Source organism: Magallana gigas, chromosome 7 (assembly GCF_963853765.1).
Source record: "Magallana gigas chromosome 7, xbMagGiga1.1, whole genome shotgun sequence".
NCBI classification, from domain to species: domain Eukaryota; kingdom Metazoa; phylum Mollusca; class Bivalvia; order Ostreida; family Ostreidae; genus Magallana; species Magallana gigas.
In genome coordinates this window covers 20,381,662-20,409,430 of record NC_088859.1, presented here as the reverse complement: position 1 = coordinate 20,409,430, position 27,769 = coordinate 20,381,662, and the positions used below count along the sequence as shown (strand labels likewise).

Genomic DNA, 27,769 nt, shown 5'->3' with positions numbered 1-27,769 from the left:
TTCTTCTTAGGCCAGGGATGGTTTTTCGGGAGGCAGGTGACATACATTGAAGAATAGCCCAGTCCAGTACAGGTAACCCACTGTTTTCTAATCTTCATGGGAAAGAGAACAAAACGAGTAGATCTTGTTTCGGTCATCACTTGAGGCTAAGGTTGAGGGTCTTGCCAAATCACACACTGTTGATGGGTGTAAGTGGGACTTTCGTAGTCATGATCCTTGGTCTTTTACTAGATCTCTGTGGGGTTAAATCCACGCGTAGAGATGAGGTTGGTTGACAGCTTTCTCAGAGAGTTCCTTGCCGGGACTTTCAAGATCACGGCTAGAGTTGTTGTTGGGAACTTCCAAGAGGTCCGGATGTGAAGAAGGTTTCTGGGGAACTTGATTTGGTTCGGAATCATCTGTTTTCGGTTCCATTGTAGGCTCAATGTTAGGGGTTTCCTCTTCACACACAACATCAGTAAAGGAGCCAGCCACATCATAATATACAGTAATGTTTGATAAGTCCCCTTGCAAAATACACTTTGGCCCTTTCTTCATTTTCATGGGTGACAGAAGCACTGGATGGTTTTCGTTGAAGTTCAATGGTGGATCCTCCCCGATTTCTTTGTTTTCTTTGGTGGCTTGGCCTTGTAGCGAGATAGCAACCAATGACTATCTCATTCGGACATCAATTTCAGCAACTGACGAACAAACAAAGAATTTAAGTTTCATAAATTTATTGGGTCTGCATATCAAATCAAAATGAACAACAATTTAAGGTAAAAAAAATAAATCCAGGCCTTTTAACCACCCTTAAATAACTTGATTTAAATACCGGGGTATGACCCCTCAATTATAAATAACCAGATCTCAAAATAATCCAAATATGTGGCTATATAGTAAAACAAAGATAAATGACAATTTAAAATAATTAATGACAATTTAAAATAATTGTTGAAAAAAACTGTTAAAATTTAATATTTCATTAATCAAAAATTTATCCAATTGATAAAATTACGTAGACTCAAAAATTAATATAACTTTTATTCACACATTATAATGAGCCATTTTCACTGCCGGTAAAATATAGGCGGGCGTATAGATCTCAACGGTGGATCAAGAAAAAAACAACCCGGAAGTAAAGGGACGTATCCCACAATTCCATATTCATAAACAAAAATGTAGACAGGCCGGGATGACAAGAAACAAGAAAATACATTTTATAACGGGCGAAATATGCCATAACAAGTATGTACCGCAATAATATTACAACACAGGTACGATATCGTAATTCTTTTGTTAACAATTAAAGAGTACACATGTACGTTCGTATGTGAAAGTAAAAGTTGCACAAGTTCACAACACATGTTTAAGTTACATGTACCTGAGAAAAAGACGATAAATACACGATACCTAGAACAACTTTAAAATACTAGATACTCTAACCAATAATGATGCTTTAAAAGCATACATAAGTTATTACACATAGATAAGATATATTAAAGCTCTCATAACAAGGGGGTCATTTCAAAAGTAGATAAAACTTTGAAACATTAAATAACTCCCCCATTTAAAAGATTCATGTCCCCATGAATATCTACATGAGTTTAAATAATTATTTCCAATAACAAACCTGATTAAATATCAACAATAAATACATATAATATATAACTTGACAACAATTGACAATGCAAATTCACTGCCTAATAGTACTAAAACACTTTTGAAGGTCAATGTCTTTCCTTTGTCTACCTCCTCCAACTGAACCACTTATTCTTTCTGGGGCTTCGTCTTGGCTGCCACTGATGATACCCTCTTGAGTAATCCTCCACTTCTCTCCTCTGTCTCTTCCTGTATTCCTCTGCTGTTCTCTCCTCTCGTGCTGGCATAGTCTCTCCTCCTTCCTTCTTCCTCTCTGCTCTCTTCTTCCTTTCTGCTCTCTACTTCTTACCTCAGATCTGACGAAGTTGTGCTCTTACTGAAAGACTCTACGATCTTCTCTAATGTTGCACCTTGGCCTTGTATGCTTGAATTCATCTCTCGCAGGCATGTAATAGATCATGGCAAGATGCTGGTTCGTCTTCCTTAGTTCTGTTAAGATTTCATCTTTGCTTTCTTCCTGTCTGTCCTCTCTCGCCTTCACTTTCACTACTACTCTCTTCATCGCTGCAGCTACTGGCGTTGCTGCTCTCGCTACTGCTACTTTCTCTCTTCTTTCTTTTTGTTGACTGATCCTCCATAGTCGGTGCTCTTTTAGTTCCTTTGCTCTCTGATTCCTTTTCTACTTCTGGTGTAACTTTCTCTGTTCTTGATGTTACTGCTCTCTCTATGTCAACTGGCTGATCTTTCTGTCGGTCCACCTGAGGAGCCCTGTGCCTCTACCACGCTTGCGATGGAGGTCCCAGCATCACCCTCAAGATAAGGGTCAAGAAAACTGAAATCTTCGTCTAGCAAATCATCAAAAGTGAAGCTCTTTGGAGCCAAAGCGGCCTCTGGTAACTCTGCTGCAGGGGCTGGTGATGGTGCGGCTATCTTAGGGGTTGGGTGTGGAACAGACAGAAGGGGCCTTGCTCCAGTCGAATCTGTCCGGCTTGCATTAGCCTTCAGCCAGTGTTATCTGGACTCCTTCCTACTGAGACGAATGAAGTGAACCCCCTCAGTTAGATGTACTGGGTTTGAGTTAGCCCTCAAAAAATTTTCCTTGGGCACTCCACTCTTCTCGAGGGTCTTTGCCGCCTCCACATGCTTTGAGTATCCCTTCACATGTGACGTCAGTTTATCCTGTTTAGCAGTTAGAAAGTTACATAATGAACAGTGATATGGTACTTGGTCCAGGGGAATGTGATACTTATACAAATGAGGGATGACTTGCCGTCGCTCTCCAATATATTTTATCATCGGCTCCTCACAGTCTAGGCAATGGTATGCCCTCCACCTCTTTAAGGTACTTCTGCTTCAGTCATTCTGAAAGAAACATGAAGGATATCATAAACAAATTTGTTTATATATTTGTTTGTTGTTGGTTTTTTTAGTATATTAAATTCCATCCCGATCTCTTATTATCCTATCTGCCTGGATAAATAAATAGTTTATAAACAAGGTCATATGATAAGGGAAATATCCATGAGCTCTTCTTGGAGACTTCTTTAAACATTCGCGAATAGTTATGAAAATCCGGAAAACAAGCGAATGATGAGAAGTACGACAACAGAAATAATTTGTTTAATAAGGCTTCAATTTATCATGATGTACAACATTATAGGTGCATTCGCTGAGTTCCGTATTTTGAAGGTAACAATGGCACATGGACCCCAGTACAAATATCCCAATTTCCCATCTTTGTGGCCCTCATTTAGGAACGAAACTTTATCACCCTGCTTTATATATATAGAAGTTACATATTGATATATAGAAGTCTTTAAATTGTAGAAGTCTCTCTGTCTCCAATGAGAATTCTGTTAATTTTCCCGTGCTATACAGTGAGATGCTTGCAGCTTGTCTCTGAGATTTTCCACATGTGTCCCATACTCTGTAACTGTTTGATCACTAAACAATGTTATGGACCCAAATATGATTTCTGAAGGAACCCGAAACTCTCTCCCCAGCATAAGGAGATTATGAGTTAGACCAGTAGACTCGTGCACAATAGATCTGTATGCAGGTCCTAAACAACCAAGGTAAAGGTCCCGGCTATTCTGTTTTGTCATCTTTAATATAACTTTTGATCATTTTAATAAGGGTCCTATTAAAACGCTCAGTCTTTCCATTACACTGAGGGTGCCTTGGTGTCGTCCTTGTCTTTCTAATTTCAAGTAACTCACACAACTTCTGAAAAATTTGACTTTCATAATTACCACCTTGATCAGACAAAATAGTAAGTGGACAACCAAAATGACCAATAATTCCATTTAAAAGAACTCTTGCTGTAGTTTTCACTACATCGCAAGGTCAAAGGTCATTATTCGCAAAAAGATTTAATTTCGCAAAACAGGCAGGGAGTGCACACGTAATTCCACAATGATATTGAAATGCAACCAAAACCCTTAGAAAATATATATAGGGCTCTTTTACTTTAGATGTAGGGTTTCAATTGTTTAAAAACGTGTGAGACCTTCTGTACCTGGCAGAAATCAAGAAAATACAGAAATTAATAAATATTTCTATAAATTCATAAAGAATTTAAACAAAGTAAAAATCGCAACTTCCTGTGAAATGACGACTTTGCTTATTTTTTAACCAAAATTTTCAAACAAATTTTCGTCAAAGATTTCTTAGCAACTGTTTATCGCAGATGCTTGAAATTTTTACACAGTATTTGTATAGGCATGCCATATCGTGGGATATATTTTTGTACCAATCAGACGTCAACTTCCTATTAAATGACGACTTTGTTTATTTTTAGAAAAAAATTTCAAAGAAATTTCCGTCAAAGAATTCTCAGCAACTGTTTATCGCAGATGCTGGAAATTTTAACACACTATTTGTTAAGGCATGCCATATTGTGGGATATATTTTTGTATCAATTGGACGTCAACTTTTTGTTAAATGACGACTTTGCTTATTTTTTAACCAAAATTTTCAAACAAATTTTCGTCGAAGATTACTCAGCAACTCTTTATCGCAGATGCTTGAAATTTTTACACAATATTTGTATAGGCATGCCATATCGTGGGATATATTTCTGTACCAATCGGTTGTCAACTTCCTGTTAAATGACGACTTTGTTTATTTTTTGCCAAAATTTTTGAAACAAATTTTCGTCAAAGATTTCTCAGCAGCTATTTATCGCAGATGCTTGAAATTTTAACACACTATTTGTTTTGGCATGCCATATCGTGGGATATATTTCTGTACCAATCAGGTGTCAACTTCCTGTTAAATGACAACTTTGTTTATTTTTAGCCAAAATTTTCAAACAAATTTTTGTCATAGATTTCTCAGCAGCTATTTATTGCAGATGCGTGAAATTTTTACACAGTGTTTGTTAAGGCATGTCATATTGTGGGATATATTTTTGTATCAATCGGATGCAACTTCTTGTTAAATAATGACTTTGTTTATTTTTTGCCAAAATTTTCAAACAAATTTTCGTCGAAGATTACTCAGCAACTCTTTATCGCAGATGCGTGAAATTTTTACACAGTGTTTGTTAAGGCATGCCATATCGTGGGATATATTTTTGTACCAATCGGACGTCATCTTCCTGTTAAATGAGTACTTTGTTTATTTTAGCCAAAATTTTCAAACAAATTTTCGTCAAAAATTTCTCAGCAGCTATTCATCGCAGATGCTTGAAATTTTAAAACACTATTTGTTTAGGCATGCCATATTGTGGGATATATTTCTGTACCAATCGGATGCCAGCTTTCTGTTAAATGTCGACTTTGCTTATTTTGCATATTCACATCAGAGCGGGGGTATCACTAGTGAGCATTGGCTCACAGATATCTTGTTTTCAGGATGTTGCCTCTAAGAAGGTACACAAATGGGGATGTCTAGGTACAAACCTTATATATTCTGTAGGTACTATACATAAGGGAAGGTGCAGACCTCAGATACTTTCAAGGTACTATAGATATTATAGAATGTACTAATCGAATTCAATGAAGCTGGATACCTTCTATATAAAGAACAATCTACAAGATGAAGTTAACTCAACAATAAACAATCCTCTCTCGGAGCGGTGCTAACAAATTCCTTGGGGAAGATGTAGTAAATTACGGAGGGGGTGATTCACTTTTACTAAACCCTATCTTTGTTTATGTTGATATTATCCAAAAGGTGTTAAATATGCACCTTCTGACTGGGAATGTCTGGCTGAAAAAGTACGTAGCTGCTCCCGACCCATCTTGCTGTGACCGAAGTGTCGAATTTAGATCGGACTCAGCCTTTTATAATGTCATGTCAGGTAACTTCCCATGAAAAAAATCATGAACGAAAATGAAGTCTGCAAGTTGAATGCATGTATCCCGTAGATGAAAGACGAGACGCCATTATGCAGTGACATGAACAAAAACTATTCAAGTAGCATAAGAAGATAAAAATGAAAAATCAAAGTACTGAAGTACTGACGGGAGTTGATTTTATCAATTATCATTTATTTTAAAATCAACTTATCTTGCATGGCAATTACTGTGGAATCATCAGATTTCGTGGGGGCCAATTTTCGTGGATTGCTGAAATTTTATAGGTTCGTGGGGACGTAATTTCGTGTATTTTCTTATACCTACAAAACGAAATATGACCTTATAACCCTAATATATAATTCGTGGAGGATATTAATTCGTGGATGAGAGGTACCCTCGAATTCCACGAAAATTGAGCCACCACGAAATCTAATGATTCCACAGTAGTTTCTATAGTCTGTATTTGAATTACGCACTTTTTTAAAATATGAATTTTTAGACTTTTCCGACAGGAATTTCGAGAAGTCCCCACATGAATCATGTTGTGTAATATTTAAAGATAGATTTCAAACTATGTATTAGTAATCGAAACAAATCTAAAAATTGAATGGATCCAAGCACTATTGATATCGAACTCTAGTCTCGATCAACCAGACGCTCGGCTGTCTCCGTTAATCTTCCACAAGCAAGAGAGCCTCTCTGCTTGTCGGAGATTTACGGAGATAGCCGAGCGTTCGGTTGAACGAGACTATATTAAACTCTAGCGTAGGAACACGTGAGACTACAAAAATGTCTAAATTGTTCGTATTATATAAAATCTGGCTTTTTTCAAAGTGTTATAGATAAGATTCCTTGAAAAACAATGCTTCAGCATACATTACATTGAATTTTTCTATTATTTTCAAGAACTAAGTATTGTCAGCGGTAATGATTTGTGCTTAGGTCCAAACACTGTTTCACTTTCGGTTTGCCAGAGTAACTGCATAGGAGGGTTGATTAAAATCAACTCCCAAAAAGTATTTCACTGCATGGTGATGTTAAGTCTCGCACAAATGTAGAACACCCTAACAATGTGTAAACTGTCATCATTAATAATAAATGTTAATATTATATCAACAAATAAAATTATACAATGAAACAAATAGATTAATACAGAATGTAAATGATTTGATATACATGTATAATGGAGTTTTTCTTTCATCACCCTTATGAGTCATATAACTTTGTGGGGTTGTAACAATATTGTTCTTGTCAATACTTCCTCAAGTTGTGCAACAACAGTAAATTGAAAACAGGGGATTGAATGACTCTTTGTCTTTTGGAGTTACTTCTTTAACACAAATCCATATACGGCAGTCGTCCATATGCATGTCAATGTGCTCAGAACATCATTTTCATGGCCTTTCTTTATTTTAAAAAGTATCCGAAGATAACAGGATATTTATAAGGTACGATATCAATTGAGGCCAATCGCATTTTTCAAAATTTGCCGACTTTTAGATACAATGTAGCTCGACAGGCCTAGGGTTGTTGATGAGCGGTACAGATCAAAAACCATAAGCTAGCCAGGACGTCATGTACCCGGCAGTTGAAAGTTGAAGTGAAACAAATGAGACTTACAAACCCTACTGCTGCCTTGAAAATCAAGGATTGATGGCGTATCAAAACATCAAGGAATGCCTAAACAATATTCTTCACCAAATGGTAGAATATGATACATATCATCCAATAATAAATTACAAATATACGAGTGTTTTATGCGTCCATAAGCAAAACTAGTTTGAATCCAACTACATGACGTCGAGATCAGTACATTTTATAAATATAATTATAGAAGGATTTGATGCTAAAACTAATTCACTGAATTACATTTCAATGCTTTGGCAATATCTTTATTAAAAAAAAGATAATCTTAAAATGAAGCAATATGAAAGTGTTTTTTTAGCTTTAAACTGAGACATTTTAATATTCTTGTGCTAGATCTCTCGATTTCTAAATTCCAATTTCTAAATACCAAGTATTTAAATGACGATTTATGAATAAATCTAGATAATATATTACATATATAAACTCATTCTCGGTAAAAATCCCTTTAAAATCGCACACACTTGTGCATGTTTAAAACACTCCGGTTCTCAAGCTGTAAAAATTAAATAACCAACATTGTTAACCTTTTTAATAATCATGTTCATATTACATGAAACGTGCACTGAACAACGTACAACAGATTAAAGTTCAGGAACGTGTCACAGTCGTCTTAAATTCATTGAACTTCAAATAAAAAGGGTATTTCACACGCAGTTACAATCTATTTATAAATTATCAGAAACACGGATTGCTTATTTGTAACTAAGAACAATCAAATAACAGCGTTAAAATCCCCTAGTCATGTTTTATTCTAAATTAAATCTTATGATTATGTAATTTTAATAACATTGATCAATAAATAATCAATAAGGTCATTGGAAACTATTAGGAGTTTTATTAATTTCTGTGATAGGAATGGGGTACAATAACATTGATGAAGAACATTAGACGTGCAGTGTACCTTTCAAATGTAATCAAATTACATTTTTGATTACATTAATTTCTTTCATGACAAAAATTTAAGTACTAAATGGCCATATATCAACAAAAATTTAAAAAGCACTTATCGAGAAGTTATATATGCACATTTTACACGTGTGACGTTATTTTTGTGAAATCCCCCCCCCCCCCCCCCCCAATCTACAATATTTTTTTAAAAATCAGAAATCACGACTTCTGCTTAAAGCTGACATGAATTCATAAATACGCAGTCCCTTTTATCTCCGACTACCGCCATATTAGCTGCCGATTTCTGTTGTTCTGCTCATCGCTACACATCCCCTATAAAAGACCGATAGCATTTTTCATGCTTCATCGCATTCCGGTATCTCATACACTCGAACCCGTTATATTGGACGAAAAGACTTGTAGAAACGCGTTTTGAACAAAAATAATATGACAACCACTGCAATGGCAAGGAATATCCTATCAACGACGAAACAACACAGACTGAAATCCAGGCATACATATTTCAAATATCCTCGATAATTGTAGACCGTTTTCATGTGTGTTTTTCATGTGTGTAACACCGCACATGCGCAGACCACACACTGTGACAGATCGTTAAATGTCAAAGATCGCATGGGTTTTAGAAATTGGGCGGTTTTTTAAGAAACCGATGAAAACGTTGTTACTTTCTTGGATTTACTATCATTAATGTTATCTACTGTGTTGGATGCAGTGCCGCCGGGTTTTTCAAAAAGATGCAGATGTTATGCATCCTATATGAAAGACACACGTGTTCGATATGCATGCGTTTGCGAAGTAAGGCAACACTATCTGTTTGAAAAAATACGGATACCTTGGAAATTCTTTGAAAGAATAAATTTATTTTGTGTTGTGTTGATTGTAGTTTCCTTTATTCTTTATTACAAACATTTTACTACAATGTGTAGTTCATGCATTCAGAAATCCGTGCAACATGAATGCCTCGATCGGAAAGCAACCAACTGTAACCTTCTCGAGCGGTATATACGGGGGTCAATCAAAAAATACGAAGACTTTTGTCATAGCTATGTTACTTAACGTCATATCATTACTAAATTTGGTAAACATAATTTAGCAATAGTTTCAAACAATTTGCAAGTAAAAAAGTTAATAAATTCCTTTATTTCTTAGAATTATTTAGAATCTAATCCCGCAAAATTGAGGTCACGGCGCACGGTCAAAACTTGTGTTAAGTCAACATTAAACCATATAATGTTGTAAGTAATATCTCTATAAATTGGGCTTAAAACCAAATAATATTGAAACCTCAAATTAATTATAATCATGGTAATCTATGTTCCAAATAATGACGGGATATATTGTTTTGTCGAACAGATATTAGTAACTAAAGACAGATAGTCCTCTTTATAATTGACTAAAAACATCGACGTCGCCGGACGTCATGGCGCAACGAGAAGTACAAACAAAATGGATGTAACTCAGGAAAAAGCCGATACAAGCTGTGAAAATGCTCAATGGTGCAAAAAATAAGTCAACAATTATTTGCAGGTTTATGTTTACCTGTAATAAATTTTGTGGGGGTGGTAGTAATTGTATTTTGAATATAAAACAGTCCGAAAGATAGTAGAATATCTGTAAATATTTGGTAAAAAAAATAATTCACGTCTACCGACGTTCAGGGTTATCCTTAATGTAAACTAAGAGATACACGGTTAGAAAATGAAAACTTTGAAGAACTAACTTATGATTCTCGAACAAATGTCTGCAAATAAGATGTTAAGTGGTTCAGAGCCATTTTAAATTGTAAGGAGAAAGGCACAAGAGACTAAGCGTGATATAAAAATGGGGTATATCTATAAACCGTGCGTGTTTAATCTTGACGTCATGTTCTGAACGTTACCGTGCGCCGTGGTGACAAAACATGTTGTTTTTAAAAAGGGGTAACAAAAATACCGTTTCTTCAAATGGACTAAAACTTCGCATATCAATTACATAAGTGTTGGTGCACCAATTAATCTGTTAAGTATGACGTTCATAAAATATTTATGATAAACAGCCACATTGTCTTCGTATTTTTTGATTGACCCTCGTATACCCCAGTGGCAGTAGAGGAACGTTCAAAACTATTATGGCGACCAAATACTCTTATGAATTCATGTCAGCTTGAAATGATTATAATCTATCAAAATAAGAATTTACCATGCATGTTTACTGGATATCAGACAGGAGATTATGCAGGCAGGATTAAGATTTAATCCAATGTGCACGTTTGTATCTTTGAATAGGGATTTGTTTTCTATAAATTTTACCTGAGACAAGCAGCATTTCATTTAAAGAGTATTCTCTATAGCAGTCAGGATGAAGATACTAGCTTTTTCATTTCTTTTAATATGTGAGTATAGTGTTTGTTTGAATATGCTGAGAGGAGGATGGGGATTAGTTTATTCGTGTTTACGTTTTCAAATACATGAAAGTTTACGCGATTAAAGCAATTCTGAGAGAAAAAAAGAAAGAGTTTTATTTCCGTTGTTAACGTAGTAACATTGAAGTACATCAGAAAGTATAATTATCTATAAGATATATTTTAATCTTTTTAGTGCTTGTCGTTTTTGTCTAAAATTCTTTGTAATGAATTTAAATTACCTTTCTTTTTCTCTCTCAAAAATTGTCCAAAAAAATAAAAAAAATTTATTTTCTCTCCTTCATATGGGGATAAATAGATTTGGGTTAAAATTCTCTTTAAAATTTTGATATGTTTTTATGTAACTTGAAAAGCTGGGGTTTGACTTGTTTTCTTTTAACAACTCTTAGGACATACATTATATACCCCACATTCGCTTAATCAACTTTACCTTCGAATAATTGTCATTCATTATTAATGTTTTTAGATACAATAGCTCAATCAGGATCATTTGCTATATATCATTTTAAAAAAATTTAAGTACCTAGTTGAAGAAAGGAATGAATTATTTTAGTGAACGAAAACGAGAAATCATCATCAATTGACCTACGGTAAAGCGCATGCGAATCTTTCTTTTGCAACCGTGATGTTACACCTTAAAAGGGCATGGTCACGATTTTGGTCAATTTTTTATATTTCCGATTTTAATGTTTACGGTGCTTCAGTAAGGCATTTTTATAGGAAACCACAATTTGAGTGGCATTCGTTAAGTTATAAGCAAGTTTAAGAGCTTTCAGTTCTTTGATATGTAAACAAAGCTTTAAAAATTTGTTTACATTTTGTATGTTGAAGTAAAAATTCCTGTTTTAGACCTAAAGTTAAAACGTTAGGAATTGTTTATTTATGCTTAAAATTAAATAGAAGACAAATCAGCTTGAAACTGATACTAGTATATTGAACCTATGTAAACAAAAACATGGCAGAAGCCTTGTTTACATGACAAAAAGTTGTGAGCTCTGTATCTTGCATATAACTCTACAACTGACTCTCAAATTTCATTTATTTACTAAAAATGCATTCCTAAAGCATTGTAAATAATAAACACAGAAAATGGAATTTGACCAAAATGGTGACCATGTCCCTTTAAAGTTATCCTAGTTATGGGGAAATACTCTAAGTCCCTTTAAAGTTATCCTAGTTATGGGGAAATACTCTAAAGTGCAGAAATTTAATTCTGTGGATCACACAAGTAAAAGTGAACGACTGCTATTTGGAGGGTAATGAGAGGGTTGTGATCTCGAATTTGATCTTTGTGTAAATTTTGCTGCTTGTTGTTGCTTTTGCAAAATGATATTTTTGATAAAAGTTTCAAATCAAACTAAATGTATGTGGAAATATAAAAGCCTTTTGTCACAAAGTAGCCACTATGAATTATTCACAAGGTTTTGGTTTTTTAAGTACCCCTGGTTTTAGAATAATCATATAACTTAAAGATTTTTCTCTTCCTAATATATGTACATATCCAGTAGGAAAACGTATTGCAAGTATCTCAAATAAATAATGAGGTTTTTCCTATTGAAATCGTGAAAAAAAAATTGGCATTGGCCTATTGCATGCTGTTAATCCGCTGCAATAAATTCGCCGTCCTGAAAGGTCAATAGGTGTCAATGATTTGCTTCATACTAATATTACAATTAAAATGTTACTCGGACTCTGGCGCTGCAAAAAGGGGACCAGGGCGTGCGACCCCTTGTATGGCTAGGTCATCATTACATAGGTTCATTGATTGCATGTTTCTCAAGTGACCAGTGTGGCCCTTGTCGAACTGTTTTGTATAATATCCCTTTAGTGTAAATGAAATAAAAATGTTGTTTAAACTACGTGCGACAACGCCTCTTACGTTTTTATATAGGTTCATTGATTGCATGTTTCTCAAGTGACCAACGTGGCTCTTGTTGAACTGTTTTGTATAATTTTCCTTTAGTGTAATTGAAAAAAATTGTTATTGAAACTACGTGTGACAAAGCCTCTTACGTTTTGATACACTGATTTCGAGAATGCTTTACATCAAACTCAGTTTAAATTTTGTTCAAGAGGGTTGGATGGTCGTGGCTGTTTTCAGAGTGTATTGTTCTTCTTTAGCAGAGGAAGCCTATGTATAAAATATTGTTTTAGGAATTTCTCGAAAATTAAAAAAATAAGACAGCAATTTTTGAAAAATGATTATAGTTACATTAAACAAGATCATGCAGTCTTGCAAAATTTTGTTTACAACGTTTCCTTCGACAGTTTTTCGTCCAGGCGATGCAGCATATTCGTACGGACTGGAGAACGACCTTAGAACTCTCCTCTTTACCACCAACAGTTATAACAGATTCACCCGACCACTTCTCAACGTTCAAATAAGCGCTCAACTGAACATCATGAGTCTAAATTCTCTGGTACAGTAGAGTTTATAACACATTTTCCATTTCCAATACATTTTCAAGTTTTGTCATTGAAACAGTATTAATGAATATGTAAAGTGTATACTTGAATTTGTTTTTGGCAGAGTATGAAAGATCAACTGATGACATTGGCAGGATATTTTACGTTGGTAAGTTCAAGTATCATTACATCATGCCCTTGAAATGATCGGTAGCAAACAAAATCATGTCTTATCCCAACACTTTACCGACTTAGGTACAGGCTAGTGTTAAACCCATTATCACAAAATTTGTTTCAGCCTTAATCGTTCCGAAATATACTTTTTCTGCATTTGTAGATTTTGTAATACAAGTAGCATTATATGTTGGATGAAGAAACAAGTTTTTTCGCTCCAGGAATGGTCTGATGCTCGCCTGGACTGGAGTACAAACCCGACATACAACTCTGACGTCCCAGTAATTTACACTTCACAGGATTATGTGTGGATTCCATCGCTTGTCGTTTCAAATTCGTAAGCATAACATACTAGTACTGCATCGTTAGACGTTTAAACGTGGCGTTACTGATGACGTTTGATTATTCGGCTTTACGATACACTTAAAAAAGTATTGAAGCAGCCACGGGTAGGAGAGAGCTTTGTGGACCCCGGGCCTTGTTCTGATACCATGAATATATTAATGCTATGCCGAGAACTAAATACCATTAAAATTGAAAGCGATATATTTATAAACATTTTTTTGTCATTTTAGACCGATTTTCTTGTGTATATATCGAGTACGCGTTTTCATGGTCGTTGCCCAAAAAAATCTAAAGTCGATACATTTGGTATGACATTTGTAAATTCGTTTTGTTCCTAATATAGTGGTACGATTTAAAATACATTTATTGATATGTTTTTAGTCCCCTACCGGTTTCACCGGAGGGGACTATAGCTTTCCTCTGCGTCCGTCAGTCCGTCTGTCTGTCCGTCCGTCAGTCCGTCTGTCTGTCCCACTTCAGTTTTCCACACTTTTTTTCTTTATGCATTTGAGGAATAATATGAAACTTGCTGAACAGCTTCAAAATGTCAAACTACAGATCAAGTTTACACTTTTGTAGCGTCTGATTGACATATTTTCGAGAAAATTAATTTTTTATATTCCAATTTTTTAATGTTCGGGTTCGTTATCGGGTTCGGTGTGTACCTGAATAAACGAGGTCAGTATGTAGTCAGTAACTAGCTTATCTTTTAAAAAGATTGGTGAGCTAGCGCCTTGGCCATTCTAAAACACAGAAGCAGATTTCTAAAACATTGGTTCGAATTCATGAATCTATTAATTAACAATAAGAAGGCACAGTGGTGTACTGGAATTGTGCTGTCCAGAGTGGGGTCTCAATTTAGAATTGTGAATCTAGAGTGGGCTTCACGTCGGCAATGGCATAGCTTATTGACTGTGCCTTAATCATTATGTTTCAATTTCGAGGTGAACATTTTCAAGAACCATTGGTACTGTTGTGTAGCAATCGTATCTTCTCGGGCCTTTCCGGCAAGCTCGGAATACATATCCGAGGTTGTTTTCCGAGCTTGAATGAATTTAAGATAAAGCTAGCCATTTATTATTAAATATTTAAAATAACTTTGCATTACAAGACCTAAGCTATTGTTACTTTTTGACATTTTCAATAAAACACAAAACTTCATGTGATGATGATATAAAACGAAATTCAAATGGTACAGTTTATCTACAGTAGTACAGTATTCCCAGAATCCCCTACTATGGAGTCGAGCATGCGTATTCCAGTGAAAAAGACTAACGTAGTTGCTAGCGCTCGAGAGCGCTAGCAATAATATCGTGCGTTACTTGTACCATTCCTTTTCCTGTACCATTCCTTTTATCATTTCTAACAAACAAATAAATTCTATAAAATAGTGTCAAGCATTGTGTTGTAAATTTAATCGGCAGGGTTTTTTTGTAGTATTATTACAATCGGGTTCGTTGTCGGGTTGGGCTGTTTAACTGTTTCGTTTGATTCGGGGTACAGAAGACGGTAAGAAATGATATTGTGCATAACAGTGCATTGTTTTCACAAATTTTTACCAGCGAATACAGAATAGACTTGGCGAAATTACAGGAGATGAAATAAAGAGTATTATTTTACCTATTTCCTATTTAATTTCTATATCAACTATATAGTTTTAATTTCCTCTGTTCTTTTATCTCTGATTAAAGCATGACATCTCGTTTACAATAGCTCTGAAATAGTTGTGTGCTTGGAACCTTTCATAGAATAATACAAACCGGTAGGGGACGTGTATTGCTTATGCAATACTCTCAGAATGCTTGTTTTATTTTACATTAAAGACGTGTCTAAAACAATATCATCTTTTCCCCCTTAGCAAGTTTACTATAAATTACTTTACTGATAATCATTGATGGCGCAGTCGGCAAAAATAATGACTATGGCATTTTTTCAGTCTTTTTTAAAAAATCAACTCAGTATTTTTATCAAAGGTCTTTTTATTGTCACATATTTACAATTTTTTAGTGTTTTGATACACTATACGTATCGATGTTGTAGTCCAATAAATGCAAATGACGTATAATTGGGGCGCAAGTGGGGTTTCTTTCCTCTGTCCTTAAATCATTTTTGCAAAAGAATCTAGCTAGGCTTAGAATATGATTTTGATTTGTGTAACATGGGATTTCCTTTGACAAAAAATACAGTTCAACTGAATCAGAGTGAAGTAACTCTTATACTAGTATACCCAAATTATCGAAAAATAATTCAAATTCAAAAGAAATGCACTCTTTTTTATATCCATCAAATTGTGGATTTAGGAAATGAACGGGATTGTGTTAATTGATCAGTTTCAAATCAATTCATTGGTTGTATATCTGATTAACCTGTTTACAATGTACAACAATACACATTTTAATCTATTATAATACAATCATTAGGTCAAATCGATTAATGTACAATAGATGACATCTTTATTCGCCTTTATTTAAAAGAATTTCAATATTACATTTAGTACTATATACATGTATATATTATCCAGTGTGGTCCCATTAATAAAAATTTTGTTATCATCTAATTCTCATATAAATCATGATCATTTATCTTCTCACGCTCAATAATTGTTGATGTTTTTGCTATTATAATGTCAACTGAAATGGATAACTCTGTAAGCAACAGAATCCATTGTTTGACTTTGATAGTGACTTCAAGACCTATCTATACATATCAAGGGTACTTGTCGAAACAAATCGAATGTCATCAACTTATAAACAGCTCATTATACCCCTAGCAAACGAAGTTTGGAAGGAGGTATATAGGAATCACAATGTCCGTCCGTCTGTCTGTGCAAAATGCCCGGTCCATATCTTATGTAGAGACTTCACACAAAGATTGCTCATGACCTGAAAATTTGACACGAAGCTTGCTTGTGTCCGGCCACATGAGATAATTTTTTAGATTCTCATCAACGCCAACCTCTCTGAAAATGGCCTGCCGTGATGTATTTTTTTAATTGTGTCGAAAAAAAAAATTTGGCTCGGTATACCAAAACTTCCAAGCATTTAATAGAGCTTGACATGTGGATTATTGCTTTTATTGTTTTCATTAATGTTTGTTATCATAAGGATGCAAATGTTTTCATTCATAAACAGTTGATTTGAAATGAAATGGAATTTAAGGAATAGGTTTTTTATATTCGTATTAGCATTTACAATTTGAAAAAAAAATAGAGTAGTTGTTATTTATAGAACATGGGCGGTGATATAGATAGCATTTATTATTTTTCATAATAGAAAAATACTTGAGTTGTGATTTTTTTTCTCAGCGAAGGTATCATTTATGAATTTGCTCACGCTACCTTTAGTTTAAAACTATTTCCATTGACTGTCACAATAAAATAAGTAAGAAAGGTAACACAACTTAGTTTTGTATTCAGCAATTTTCATTGTGTGTGCAGTTTAATTAAACATTAAGTTTTTAACCTGTTGATTTATTTTAACCTTGCATTCAAATACATGAATTTCTTTAATTAATTTCATACAATTTATAACTATTGAATAAAATACAATATAAAAACGTCATATGCTATTGCAAGCTCATTAATAATCTTTGTATTTCAGAGTTGACGATCTTGCGGTTATTAGCGATAACACGGTTGTCATCCGCGTAACCAATGATGGTACCCTCAACTGGACCCCAGGTGGTGTGTACCAGACCCAGTGCTCAACGGACGTCACATACTATCCCTTTGACACCCAGGTCTGTAGCGTAATTCTCTCCACATGGGGATACACAAGTATCGAAATCACTCTCAACAGTACAGGAGTGGATTTATCTTATTATGAACCTGACGGGGAGTGGGAGTTTATATCTAACAGCGTAACGACGACCACGCGTACGTCAGGACAGAACAGCATGCCACAGGTTTCTTTTGAAATGACATTTAAGCGAAGACCCGTCTATCAGGTCATGAATACGATCCTTCCAATGATGCTCTTGGGCTTACTTATTTGCTTTGTATTTCATCTTCATCCTGATTCCGGAGGGAAGATTGGGTATTCTCTCACTACACTCCTCGCCTTTGCAGTATACCTTACGATCGTGTCTGCTGATATGCCAACTACTTCCCTTCACACGGCTTATCTTTGTGAGTTTTTAAATTATTTTTCATCTTGAAATTATATCAAGGAGGAGTTTTATGACATTTTTACAATAGTTCTTCTCTTTATCAAACTGTTTTTAATGGGTAACAATGCATAAAACATTGAGAGGCCTAACTGACATTTTTCCCGAAATAATTCCTTTTCCCGTCAGTTGTAGGTGCTCCAAATGAGAACAATAAAACATGGCGTCTTTTTTCTCTTTACAGCTGTATACCTGGTCATTATGCTCTTTTTGGGAGTGTCAGCAGTTCTGCTTTCTCTGTTTATCATCAATTGTCACCATACCAAAGAAGACAAACCAATTCCAAACTACATCGAAAACCTTTGCTCTGCCTTGAAAAAAATTACGTGCAGTAATTGCTGCAAGAAAAATGTCGTAAATGATATGGAAAAAAGTGAAAAGTTGGAAACTGAAAGAACGGCTATTGACGCATTTCAACCGAAACTTTCATGGTCGGAAGTGGTTACAATTTTAAACCGATTCTTTTTTAAGTTATATTTGATCATCTTCTTTGGGCTGACCATCATTGTGCTCTTGATACTTGTTATTCACTACTACATTGTCTAATACCGATAATTCATTACACCAAGTGAGCACATCATAGATATATAACTTAATTACAGTAAGGATATTTGGAATTCCGATGTTAAGTTTTCTTTGATCACAAATGTTTCTCAAAGACTCTCTTTCATCTTGGTGTAGTAGAATTTAAAATCATGTTTGTCTCAATATTCAAATGTCTCAATTATTCAACTGGGGGTCATATAGAGTTTCTGAGTAAGGATATTTATGTTTGTGAAATGTGGCCTTTATATTTTAATCAATGGCTAGTAACAAATCAACTGCGGCAAGTTGTTTGTCTTTTCATATGGGCTCAATGCTGTATGACATTTACAATGACTATTCGTGGCCTTATGAATTTTAACCATTGCTGGTATTCTTATTGGAGATGTCTCAAAACCTACTAGAGATAGGTGAAATTATAATGAACATAAATGTACCTCACACAGTGATTTTTTTAATCATTAGCCAAAATCTGTTATTGAAATCAAAGAAGGCTTAAAGTTCAGCTTAAAGGACTATATATGACATGGGCCTAAAATGGCCCCCTAAAATGAACATTAGCATTTTACTATAATTCTTTGTTTCCTTAGTACAGATATGTATGTGATGTGGTTACATAATATTCATTTTGGTTCAAGTGCCCACAATTTAGAAATATGACATTGTAAAGACAACCTTTTCCCGCCATTTTTTGCATTTTTAGCATAAAACTGCTTGTTTCAAGTTTTCCTTCCGAGAACATAGAGCGCATGCTTGAACTAACAAAATATTTTAATCAGAGATATATCTAGCCAAGACTAATAAGTGACAAAAAAAAATCTTGTTCAAGCATTCGCTCTATATTTCCCATTCATAAATAGATGAGAAAAATGTCAATTTTTGGCTGATGAATTATGGAAATCGCATCGCGTCACTTCTGACGTCATAAACTGCCGGTGAGTGCAAATAAATCAAATAAATAGATGGAAAATATATTTGATATCTACCCCTCCAAAAAAATAAGTACACATTTTATTGTACCCGAAACACTTAAAAAATGGCAAGTTATGGTGGCCAAATTTAACTCTTATCATATATATATCTTTGGAAATTTACCACGCAAAACTAAGAGAATAATAATAAACAATGTTACATTTCATGCTTTAACTATACGAGCATCAGCCAGATGAACGGGTAATATAATATTGATCTTCAACAAAATATTCAATAGTAATGCTATGAATTCTTACAATATCAAGCAACTTTTCAAAAAAAATCAAATTATAAGGTTTTCTTAATCTACGGTTCATTTCCTAATATGTCATTTCTTTTCACTGTACTTTATGAAAACCTAGGTATTCGAAGAGAAAAGACAAGTTATTGTGAGAATGTTAGTAAAGTTTACAATCTATTCGTATTCAAATTATAAAATAAACTTCTATGAACATAATAAATGTCTTCCTGTTTATTCGCATTTTTCTAGACTTCTTTATATTCGTCCCAAATTTGTTGAAACGCCCTTCAAAAACAATATCTACTCCGGATTGTGGGAGTATTGAGCTTTAACGAAAATACCGGGGTAATGTACAAAAATGCAACATCCAAATTATAAACCCACTTATTTCACAATAAGTCGAGCTTTATCATCAACTTATTATGGGTTTAACAATACAAGCAGTACTGAATTCGTAAATAAACAATCAAAGCAATGGACTAATCGTCATTTAATTTGCAAACAGCATAATAAATCTTAATTAAAGCCCTTTTTCTAGAACTAGGCAAATAGAGATCAATTTAAAATTCTACACATCATATGAATAAAATGGCACTAGGCTATACTTTATTTGAATACATTCACATTTTCCAGTGTTTTTTGCCTGTAATAACACTACGTATCGATTTTGTACTATATAACCCATAACTTCAAATGAAGTCAAATTGAGGCACCAGCGGGGTTTGCTTACTTATAATTAAATATTTAATCGTACGATGGTTTAAAATTATGTAAATATAAGTAATATGGAATCATTCTTTGAATATCTTAAGGTGATAATTTCTGTCGGGGCGTGATCAAATCTATCATAAAGCCCTTCGGGCTTTATTAAATTTGATAACGCCCCGACCCAGGCTTGGGGTAATGCTAAATGTAATGGTAATGCATTGCAATGCATTACATGTTTTCAAAGTAATGCTAGTAATGTGTAATGCCTCAAAATTAGCATTACAAGTAATGCTAATGTAATGCATTACTTTCCAAAATCTAGTGTAATGCTGGCATTACATGGCATTACTTTGCATTACTATGCATATTTATGCATGTTCACTTTAAAAAATGTGATGAATAAATGAATAGTTGAAATTGAACTTGATTAAAAGAAAGATATAATTCTAATTAAGAAAAAACATGTTCTAATTGTACATGTTTTATTAAAAAAGGTTTTTTAAAATTCATTTTTGAATTGTTTATATTACTAAAGATAACAGCACAATTTCATAACTTTTTTTAAAAGATTGTTGTTATTAAAGAGTTTTTAATCATTTAAACAATTTACTCCAATTAGTTTGCACTTCAATAAGAAATGTGTCAACAACACACTATGCCTCCAGGATAACCTAAGTATCAAAACAATCTATTGTTATAAGAAGTACTAGTGCTAAACACCCCAATCCCCTTCCCTTCGCTATGTCACAATAGAATAGGAGACAGACATGCACATTTAAAAGCAAAATGAATGCACTGTCCATCCATGATGAAAATCAATATCACTTCCAATATTATAACCCATTTGAAAATAATCTTACTTATTTTCTCTCTCTTTCTCTCTGTCAGTCTGTCTGTCTGTCTCTCTCTCTTGTATATTAATTACACTGTACATTAGTTTGGACTGATAGAAAATACAAGATTTATGTATTTAATCTATTATTGCACTTAATATATCCTAAGATAAAGATCGTCAAACAGTATTTTCCAGTCCAAGCTTTGACTGCTCCTGCAAAACATTTATTTATTACAGCCCGGAAGATGGCTGCATTTAAAAGATGAACCCATTGAAACTTCGATCATAAAGTGCAACAGCAATCTTTTGTCTTAAAGTGTCCTCCGTAAAAAGAAATACGATTAAAATATATTAAGAAATATAACTGGGGAAAATCATATGTTTATAAATTAATAAAATTTAGTGTCCAAAATTATACAGATTTGTGTAATCTGGAGATATATCTATATTTAGCTTTTAAAAACCGCAACATTATTTCATAAATTGTTTTTTGTTACGCATGTTATCCTGTGTCTCTATTTCATATCTGATATTGTATCATGTCAAATGTCTATAAATATCATTTTACTTATGTAATATGTTGTTCATATTGCCACAATATGATTATATATTGAGCAAATAAAGAATGACTCTTGGTTATTCATTGAATTTGAACCTGATACTGAGCATGAAGCTGTATATATGTTAAAGAGTGTTGTATATTTAAAACATGTTTATACTCTTTCTAAGCTTTACTTTAAAAAAAAAGTAATGGTAATGGTAATGCATTACTTTACTCATGTAATGGTAATGTAATGCATTACTTCAAGAAAATCAAGTAATGGTAATGGTAATTTAATGCCCAAATTCATGAAGTAATGGTAATGTAATGCATTACTTTACAATGTAATTCGCCCCAAGCCTGCCCCGACCAATATTATCACGTCATAATACCCAAAGAATGATTCCTTATAAACATGTACGATGCCGTTTTATGAACCATTTATATTTTTTTAAAAACAATTTGAAGGTTATGTCTCGAATTTTTCTAAAAAGAAAAAAAAACCAACCCAAAGAGGTTTTAACCGCATTGCAATTCAACCTATCAATAATTCTGCTTGTAAGTGTTTATAAAATATCTTCGCATTGTAACACATGGGCCACTGGAGTTATAAAAATAGTATATTATACAAAGTTGTATGCAAGTTTTGTTTTTTACGACCATCATATTTCAGGTCCTTTTTAATAACATATTTCTCAGTAATATAAGTAAATGCAAGGTTCACAGTGCTGCAGAACAAAAAGGGGTTTTTACCCCAATTATAGCTTGTGACAGTGTACGGCATTTAACCCAACTGCAATGTTTGTAGCCACTATATTGTGGTGTATGTACTAAACATGCGTGATACTAAGGTGGCGACATTGCAGTGCGCGGGTTTTTTCTGCAATGATCGCTACCTTCATAGCCGGCATGAATCATCTAAGAAAGCAGTTTATTGTTTATATTTATATATAATTATTTTAAAAATAAATAAACTGATTTTAAAGAAAGAAAGTAAAATAAACTTGATTATTGTTAACCTAAATCAGTATGTGAGTTAAAAGAATCAACCAAATTGTCTCCCATGGGAAATTGAGTCTGACGTCATCATGAAGACTCGTATTTCGTGCAGTCGGTAATTTTCCTTTGGTGGTCGATGAAGATTTCGACCAATCGATAAAAGGGGTGTGTAGATTTCTGTCCTGTCAGTTTCTACAGAGCTATTTGTAAATTTCCTTACGGAATAGAGAGACTCGTACATGGAGGATGTAAATATTTATTGTTGAAGATTCTTCGATGGAAATTTATTTCTGATCGGAATGGAAAAAGACGCATTGGTTTACATAATTTTTAATGAAATAAATATTCTTTAAATGAAGGTTTAGCAGAAGTTTTAAGAACATTTTATTTAATTGATAAAATATAAGTGCGAATAGTAGGGTCGAAGGGGAATATTCAGAATAAACAACAAAATGTTGTTCATAGAAGTAATCCAAAACAGCTGCATACAAACCGATTATTTATGTGTAGTAAAAGCTCATTTGACGGTACTCTAGGATAATGCATAGCTGCAGGTCCGTAGCTCCCGGTCTGAAAAGAATTCGGATGGACGAACTGGGAGCTACAATAGTTGGCCATAATTTAGTTCCCTCTAACAACAAAGTTAAAATGACTAGGCAGACATATATTGTACTTTGTATTATATCCTAGAATATGAAATATTCTTGCAATTTTCTTGTCTAACGATGTAAAGGCTCGCATTCAATATAAAGTGAGACTAATCGAAATGTCAACATCGTTTTTGACCTTTGTAACTGTATTATTAGCATTTTTCCCACATAATTTCAATGATATTAATGTCTGAACAGTATGTAAGCCAAAATATGTGTTGATACTGTCTTTCTGCTCTGTTTAATTGGGCCTAGAAATCTTGTTATCTTTTGTAAACAAACTATTGGCTATTTGTGAAGTGAAGAACAATTACTGATGAGAAGCAGTCTACTTACAGTTTTATTCATCACATTATACTTTGGTGTTGCTGTAAATCAAGCTGTTTGATTTTTGAACGCATGTTTTTGTAACTTCCACTTCAAGTTACGAGTTTACCATTACTCCGGTCTTCCGTATTTTCAAACTTTACATAACAGTTTCGGCTGTTAATTCCGTTGATCCTTCCAGTTTTATTTATGTAAAAATCCCAAATCTGACATCTGTATTACGACTTGTTTCTGTCTTTCCATACTTTTTCTGTGGTTCGTCGCCATGTTGTTGTGCAGACGATAAATGTTTACCGAAGGGGAATAACTCCAAAAATAAAATTGGCAAAAGCAGAATGAAAGTCGGAGAATCATTGAACACATTTTTAAATTATGGCAATCAAAGAATACAGGCACGTAGCATCAGGGGGGGCCAGGGGGGGCCTGGCCCCCCCCCCCCCCCCCCCCCCCACTTTTTCTCGCAGCAACAAATTTTTTAAAATTTACATATAAAGAATTGGAATATCATTGAGTTGGCCCCCCCCCCCCACTTTTTTTGGGAGTAAGTAAAAAATTGATATAAAAATAAGGAAATAAGGAGTGAAATTGAAGTTATATACTACGCTTGCCCCCCCCCCCCCCCATGGATTAGGATTTTGAAGATTTTGGTTTGGAAAAGTTTCAATTTCCTTTCTTTTTTTTTTTTTTTTCGCTTGTCAAGATTTTTCGGATGAGTCTGGCCCCCCCCACTTTCAAAAACGATGCTACGTGCCTGGAATAATATGCTTTATTTTCTTTTAAAATGTACCTTACAGAAAAAAATGTTACGGCGGCCATTTTGGGAACTACATGTAAATTATGGTCAACTACTGTACAGTGCCTCCCATAGTAAAAAAAAAAAAGCAATTTACGGCGCACAAAAAATTGCGTTAGTTTTCTATTGATTCGCCTTATTTTTACACAAATTCTGTAAAAACAATTAGTACCATAAAATTCTTCAGACAATTTACTACTGATATTGTTACTTTACTTGCCTCAGACTTTCATGCTATTATAACCGACCTCGGAAAATAAAGTATCAGAGGCAAGTGAAGTGACGATATCTGTAGTTAATTGTCTGAGGAATTTTTTGGAATCAAATATTTGTACAGAATATGTTCGAAAATGAGATTAATCAGTCCAAAACAAGCGCAATTTTTTGTGCGCCGTAAATTGCAGTTTTTTATAGTCTGTCCCAGGTTCTCGGTTCCGGGATATTTTGACAATTTTTTAGTAAAATGAATAAAATTAAACGCTAACAAAAATTTCCAAACAAAATAACAGGTAACTGGCCGCATAAATGTTCCCTTAGTTATGTATGAGCCGATTTTCAAAGTCTACGGGACTTTACAATGTTAATTTCGGCCATTGCTGCCAAGCGTACGAGGGAGTAGTTATTATTTTTCATGCGCTTTAAAATAAATCGAAAAAAAATAAAACATAATGTTTTATTTAATCTGTGCAAATATAAATGATAATTTAGCTATTGAGCGAGACTGTTAGTTATCCTTTTGTAAATTCTAAGTCAGGAAAACATAAATCCGAGTGTGATGCAGTACAACTAATGATGACCTATATATCGATACGTATAAGTTACGATGCGCTGACATTTTAAGCATGATAAGTGACTGTTGGGACTGTGAACGTTGCAATGACAGCGCAACTGGAAAGCTTTTTACAAAGGTATGTTAATATTTTGTTCTATGTATCGTAAATGGTTTAATAATAAGAGCAGTCATAATACTTCAGTTGTAACTTGTTTATAAATGAATCTGCAGTGCGAAAGCGAAAGTAGGGTAGCCCTGTGAGTTTTTGTTGAACACATACAGCTAAATTAATCACTTAATATATTAAACAGGAATAGATTGAAATCCTCACAAACTTGACAATAACCTACTGTTAATTTGACATTGGCACACTTGTAAATCTGTGGGCCAATGATTATATCATGTGAATGAAAGAAGGGGTGGAAAAACATTCAAAGAATCTGCATTATAAAAGAGCATTCTTCTTGAAATTTTGTTCATTGCTTTTCTCTAACCCACAGTTTAAAATTTTAATAGTTTATTGATTAATTAGTTCAATTTCTAAACATGTATTTTACCTTACTTTAGAAATTTAAAAATAGAATTGAATTGTATTTATTTATTTTAATTTTATACTGTTATTAATGGTTAACCAGGCCAAGATATATGATATATGATAATTCATCTCATGTAAATTACCTACCATAAGCCAAAGAATTATCTGATATCTGCAGTCTTTTGTTTCCTGTTCCATTTATGGCTTTAAATGATTATATAATTTCATTAATGAAATAGTTTCTTTTAATGTTATAGAATTATAATTTTTTTTATGCCATTCTTATAAAAGTTTGTTTAAAATTGCCGCCTGGAGGTTTCCAGACCCAGGAGAGGGAGGATTGGGATTATTTTTCAAACTTGAAATTTATCTTATCAAATTTTGATGAAAACGAAAAATCTCTATATAAAAAACTTCTTTTTTGCAAATAAAATTTCATAATGGGGGAGGGGAATTTCAATGAGGTGTGAGGCATTTCCAAACATAATTTTAATAATTTTATTTTGGCCTTATGCAAGATCCAGTTACAAACATCAGAGCTTTTCTGACTGAAATCAGTATTAACATGTCAGCTGTTTTAAAATTTTGAACAGCAAGAATATTCATCAATTGAAATTAGTTCAAGAAGTCATCAATAGGAATAAATTGCTTAACTACAAGTACATGTATACAAAGTAGAAATTGTTATTAAAATTTTTTGCTACTTGCAATTTACAGCTAATATCCATATTAATCCCATTCAGCATCTACATTATGGTATTAAACATAGTTTGAAAAAAAACAACAAAAAGAAATGTTATCGTAATTTTATAATGTTTATTTTGTACAAGAGGTCATTCTTGATCAAACCTTTTGTTTATATTATAACATGAAAGATAATCATTAACAATATATTTAATAATATTAGATGTGAAGTTGAAATTAGATGTTTGATATTATATTATCACAGATGTGCAGCATCACAGTCTTTATATGTGATATTAATAATTGAAATTTTCAAATTCAACAACAAAGCAGCAAAATGAAGTTACTTGTATTTGTAAACTAAGCAACTAATCAAAGATGTGCAATATCAGTCATTACATGTAACTATTATAATTGAAATTTATAATTGCAAATTCAACAACAATTAGAGCAGCAAAATGAGGTTGCTTGTTCTTATAAACTAAGCAATCAATCCTAGATATGTGCGATATCACAGTCATTACATGTGATAACTATAACTGAAATTTACAATTTCAAATTCAACAACAATTAAAGCAGCAAAATGAGGTCACTTGTATTTATAAAGTAAGCAACCAATCACAGATGTGAAATATCATAGTCATTACATGTAATAAATATAATTGAAATTTACAATTTCAAATTCAACAACAATTAAAGCAGCAAAATGAGGTTACTTGTATTTTTAAAGTAAGCAAACAATCACAGATATGAAATATCACAGTCATTACGTGTAATAACTATAACTGAAATTTACAATTTCAAATTCATCAACAAAGCAGCAAAATGAGGTTACTTGTATTTATAAAGTGAGCAATCAATCACAGATATGAAGTATCACAGTCATTACATGTAATAATTATAATTGAAATTTACAATTTCAAATTCAACAATAAAGTAGCAAAAAGAGGTTACTTGTATTTGTGAAGTAAGCAACCAATCACAGATATGAAATATCACAGTCATTACATGTAATAATTATGTCTCCCCTTTCAAAGGGGAGACATATTGTTTTTGTCGACTTTCTTTTTCTTCTTCTTCTTAATCTTCTTATTAAGGTCTTCCGTTTTCCAACGGAAGACCTTATTGTTTTCGTTCGGTTTCTTTTTCCCTATTATTAAGGTCTTCCGTTTCCAACGGAAGACCTTATTGTTTTTCTTCGGTTTCTTCTTCCCTATTATTATTATTTTTGTTTTTTT

At 33.6% G+C, this 27,769-nt stretch overlaps 3 protein-coding genes across 3 annotated transcripts in view; 2 read left to right on the top strand and 1 right to left on the bottom strand.

Annotated features, from left to right (window-relative positions):
• LOC105332998 (nucleolin) overlaps window positions 1-27,769 on the top strand; it is a 209,623-nt gene that overhangs the window by 34,099 nt on the left and 147,755 nt on the right. The window lies entirely within an intron of this gene.
• On the bottom strand, window positions 244-2,219 carry LOC117684239 (uncharacterized). The gene is made up of 3 exons (XM_066065185.1): window positions 2,092-2,219; window positions 1,732-1,937; window positions 244-626 (listed from the first exon to the last, which is right to left on the bottom strand). Exons 1-3 carry the CDS (start codon window positions 2,217-2,219, stop codon window positions 244-246), a joined length of 717 nt encoding a protein of 238 aa, XP_065921257.1.
• LOC136270248 (acetylcholine receptor subunit beta-like) lies at window positions 10,632-19,805 on the top strand. The gene is made up of 6 exons (XM_066067289.1): window positions 10,632-10,812; window positions 13,111-13,262; window positions 13,373-13,417; window positions 13,644-13,759; window positions 17,367-17,893; window positions 18,116-19,805. Exons 1-6 carry the CDS (start codon window positions 10,779-10,781, stop codon window positions 18,475-18,477), a joined length of 1,236 nt encoding a protein of 411 aa, XP_065923361.1. The 5' UTR covers window positions 10,632-10,778; the 3' UTR covers window positions 18,478-19,805.

Excerpts from the sequence above, each read along its gene's own strand:
- LOC117684239 (XM_066065185.1), bottom strand. The coding sequence starts at position 2,219 with ATGGAGGATCAGTCAACAAAAAGAAAGAAGAGAGAAAGTAGCAGTAGC. Across the intron at positions 1,938-2,091 it reads AGAGGACAGACAGGAAGAAA|ATCTGAGGTAAGAAGTAGAG; the intron begins GCAAAGATGAAA and ends CAACTTCGTCAG. Across the intron at positions 627-1,731 it reads AAGTGGTTCAGTTGGAGGAG|GCCAAGCCACCAAAGAAAAC; the intron begins GTAGACAAAGGA and ends TCTCGCTACAAG.
- LOC136270248 (XM_066067289.1), top strand. The coding sequence starts at position 10,779 with ATGAAGATACTAGCTTTTTCATTTCTTTTAATAT. Across the intron at positions 10,813-13,110 it reads TTTTTCATTTCTTTTAATAT|TTTTTCGTCCAGGCGATGCA; the intron begins GTGAGTATAGTG and ends TTCCTTCGACAG. Across the intron at positions 13,418-13,643 it reads TGGCAGGATATTTTACGTTG|GAATGGTCTGATGCTCGCCT; the intron begins GTAAGTTCAAGT and ends TTTTCGCTCCAG.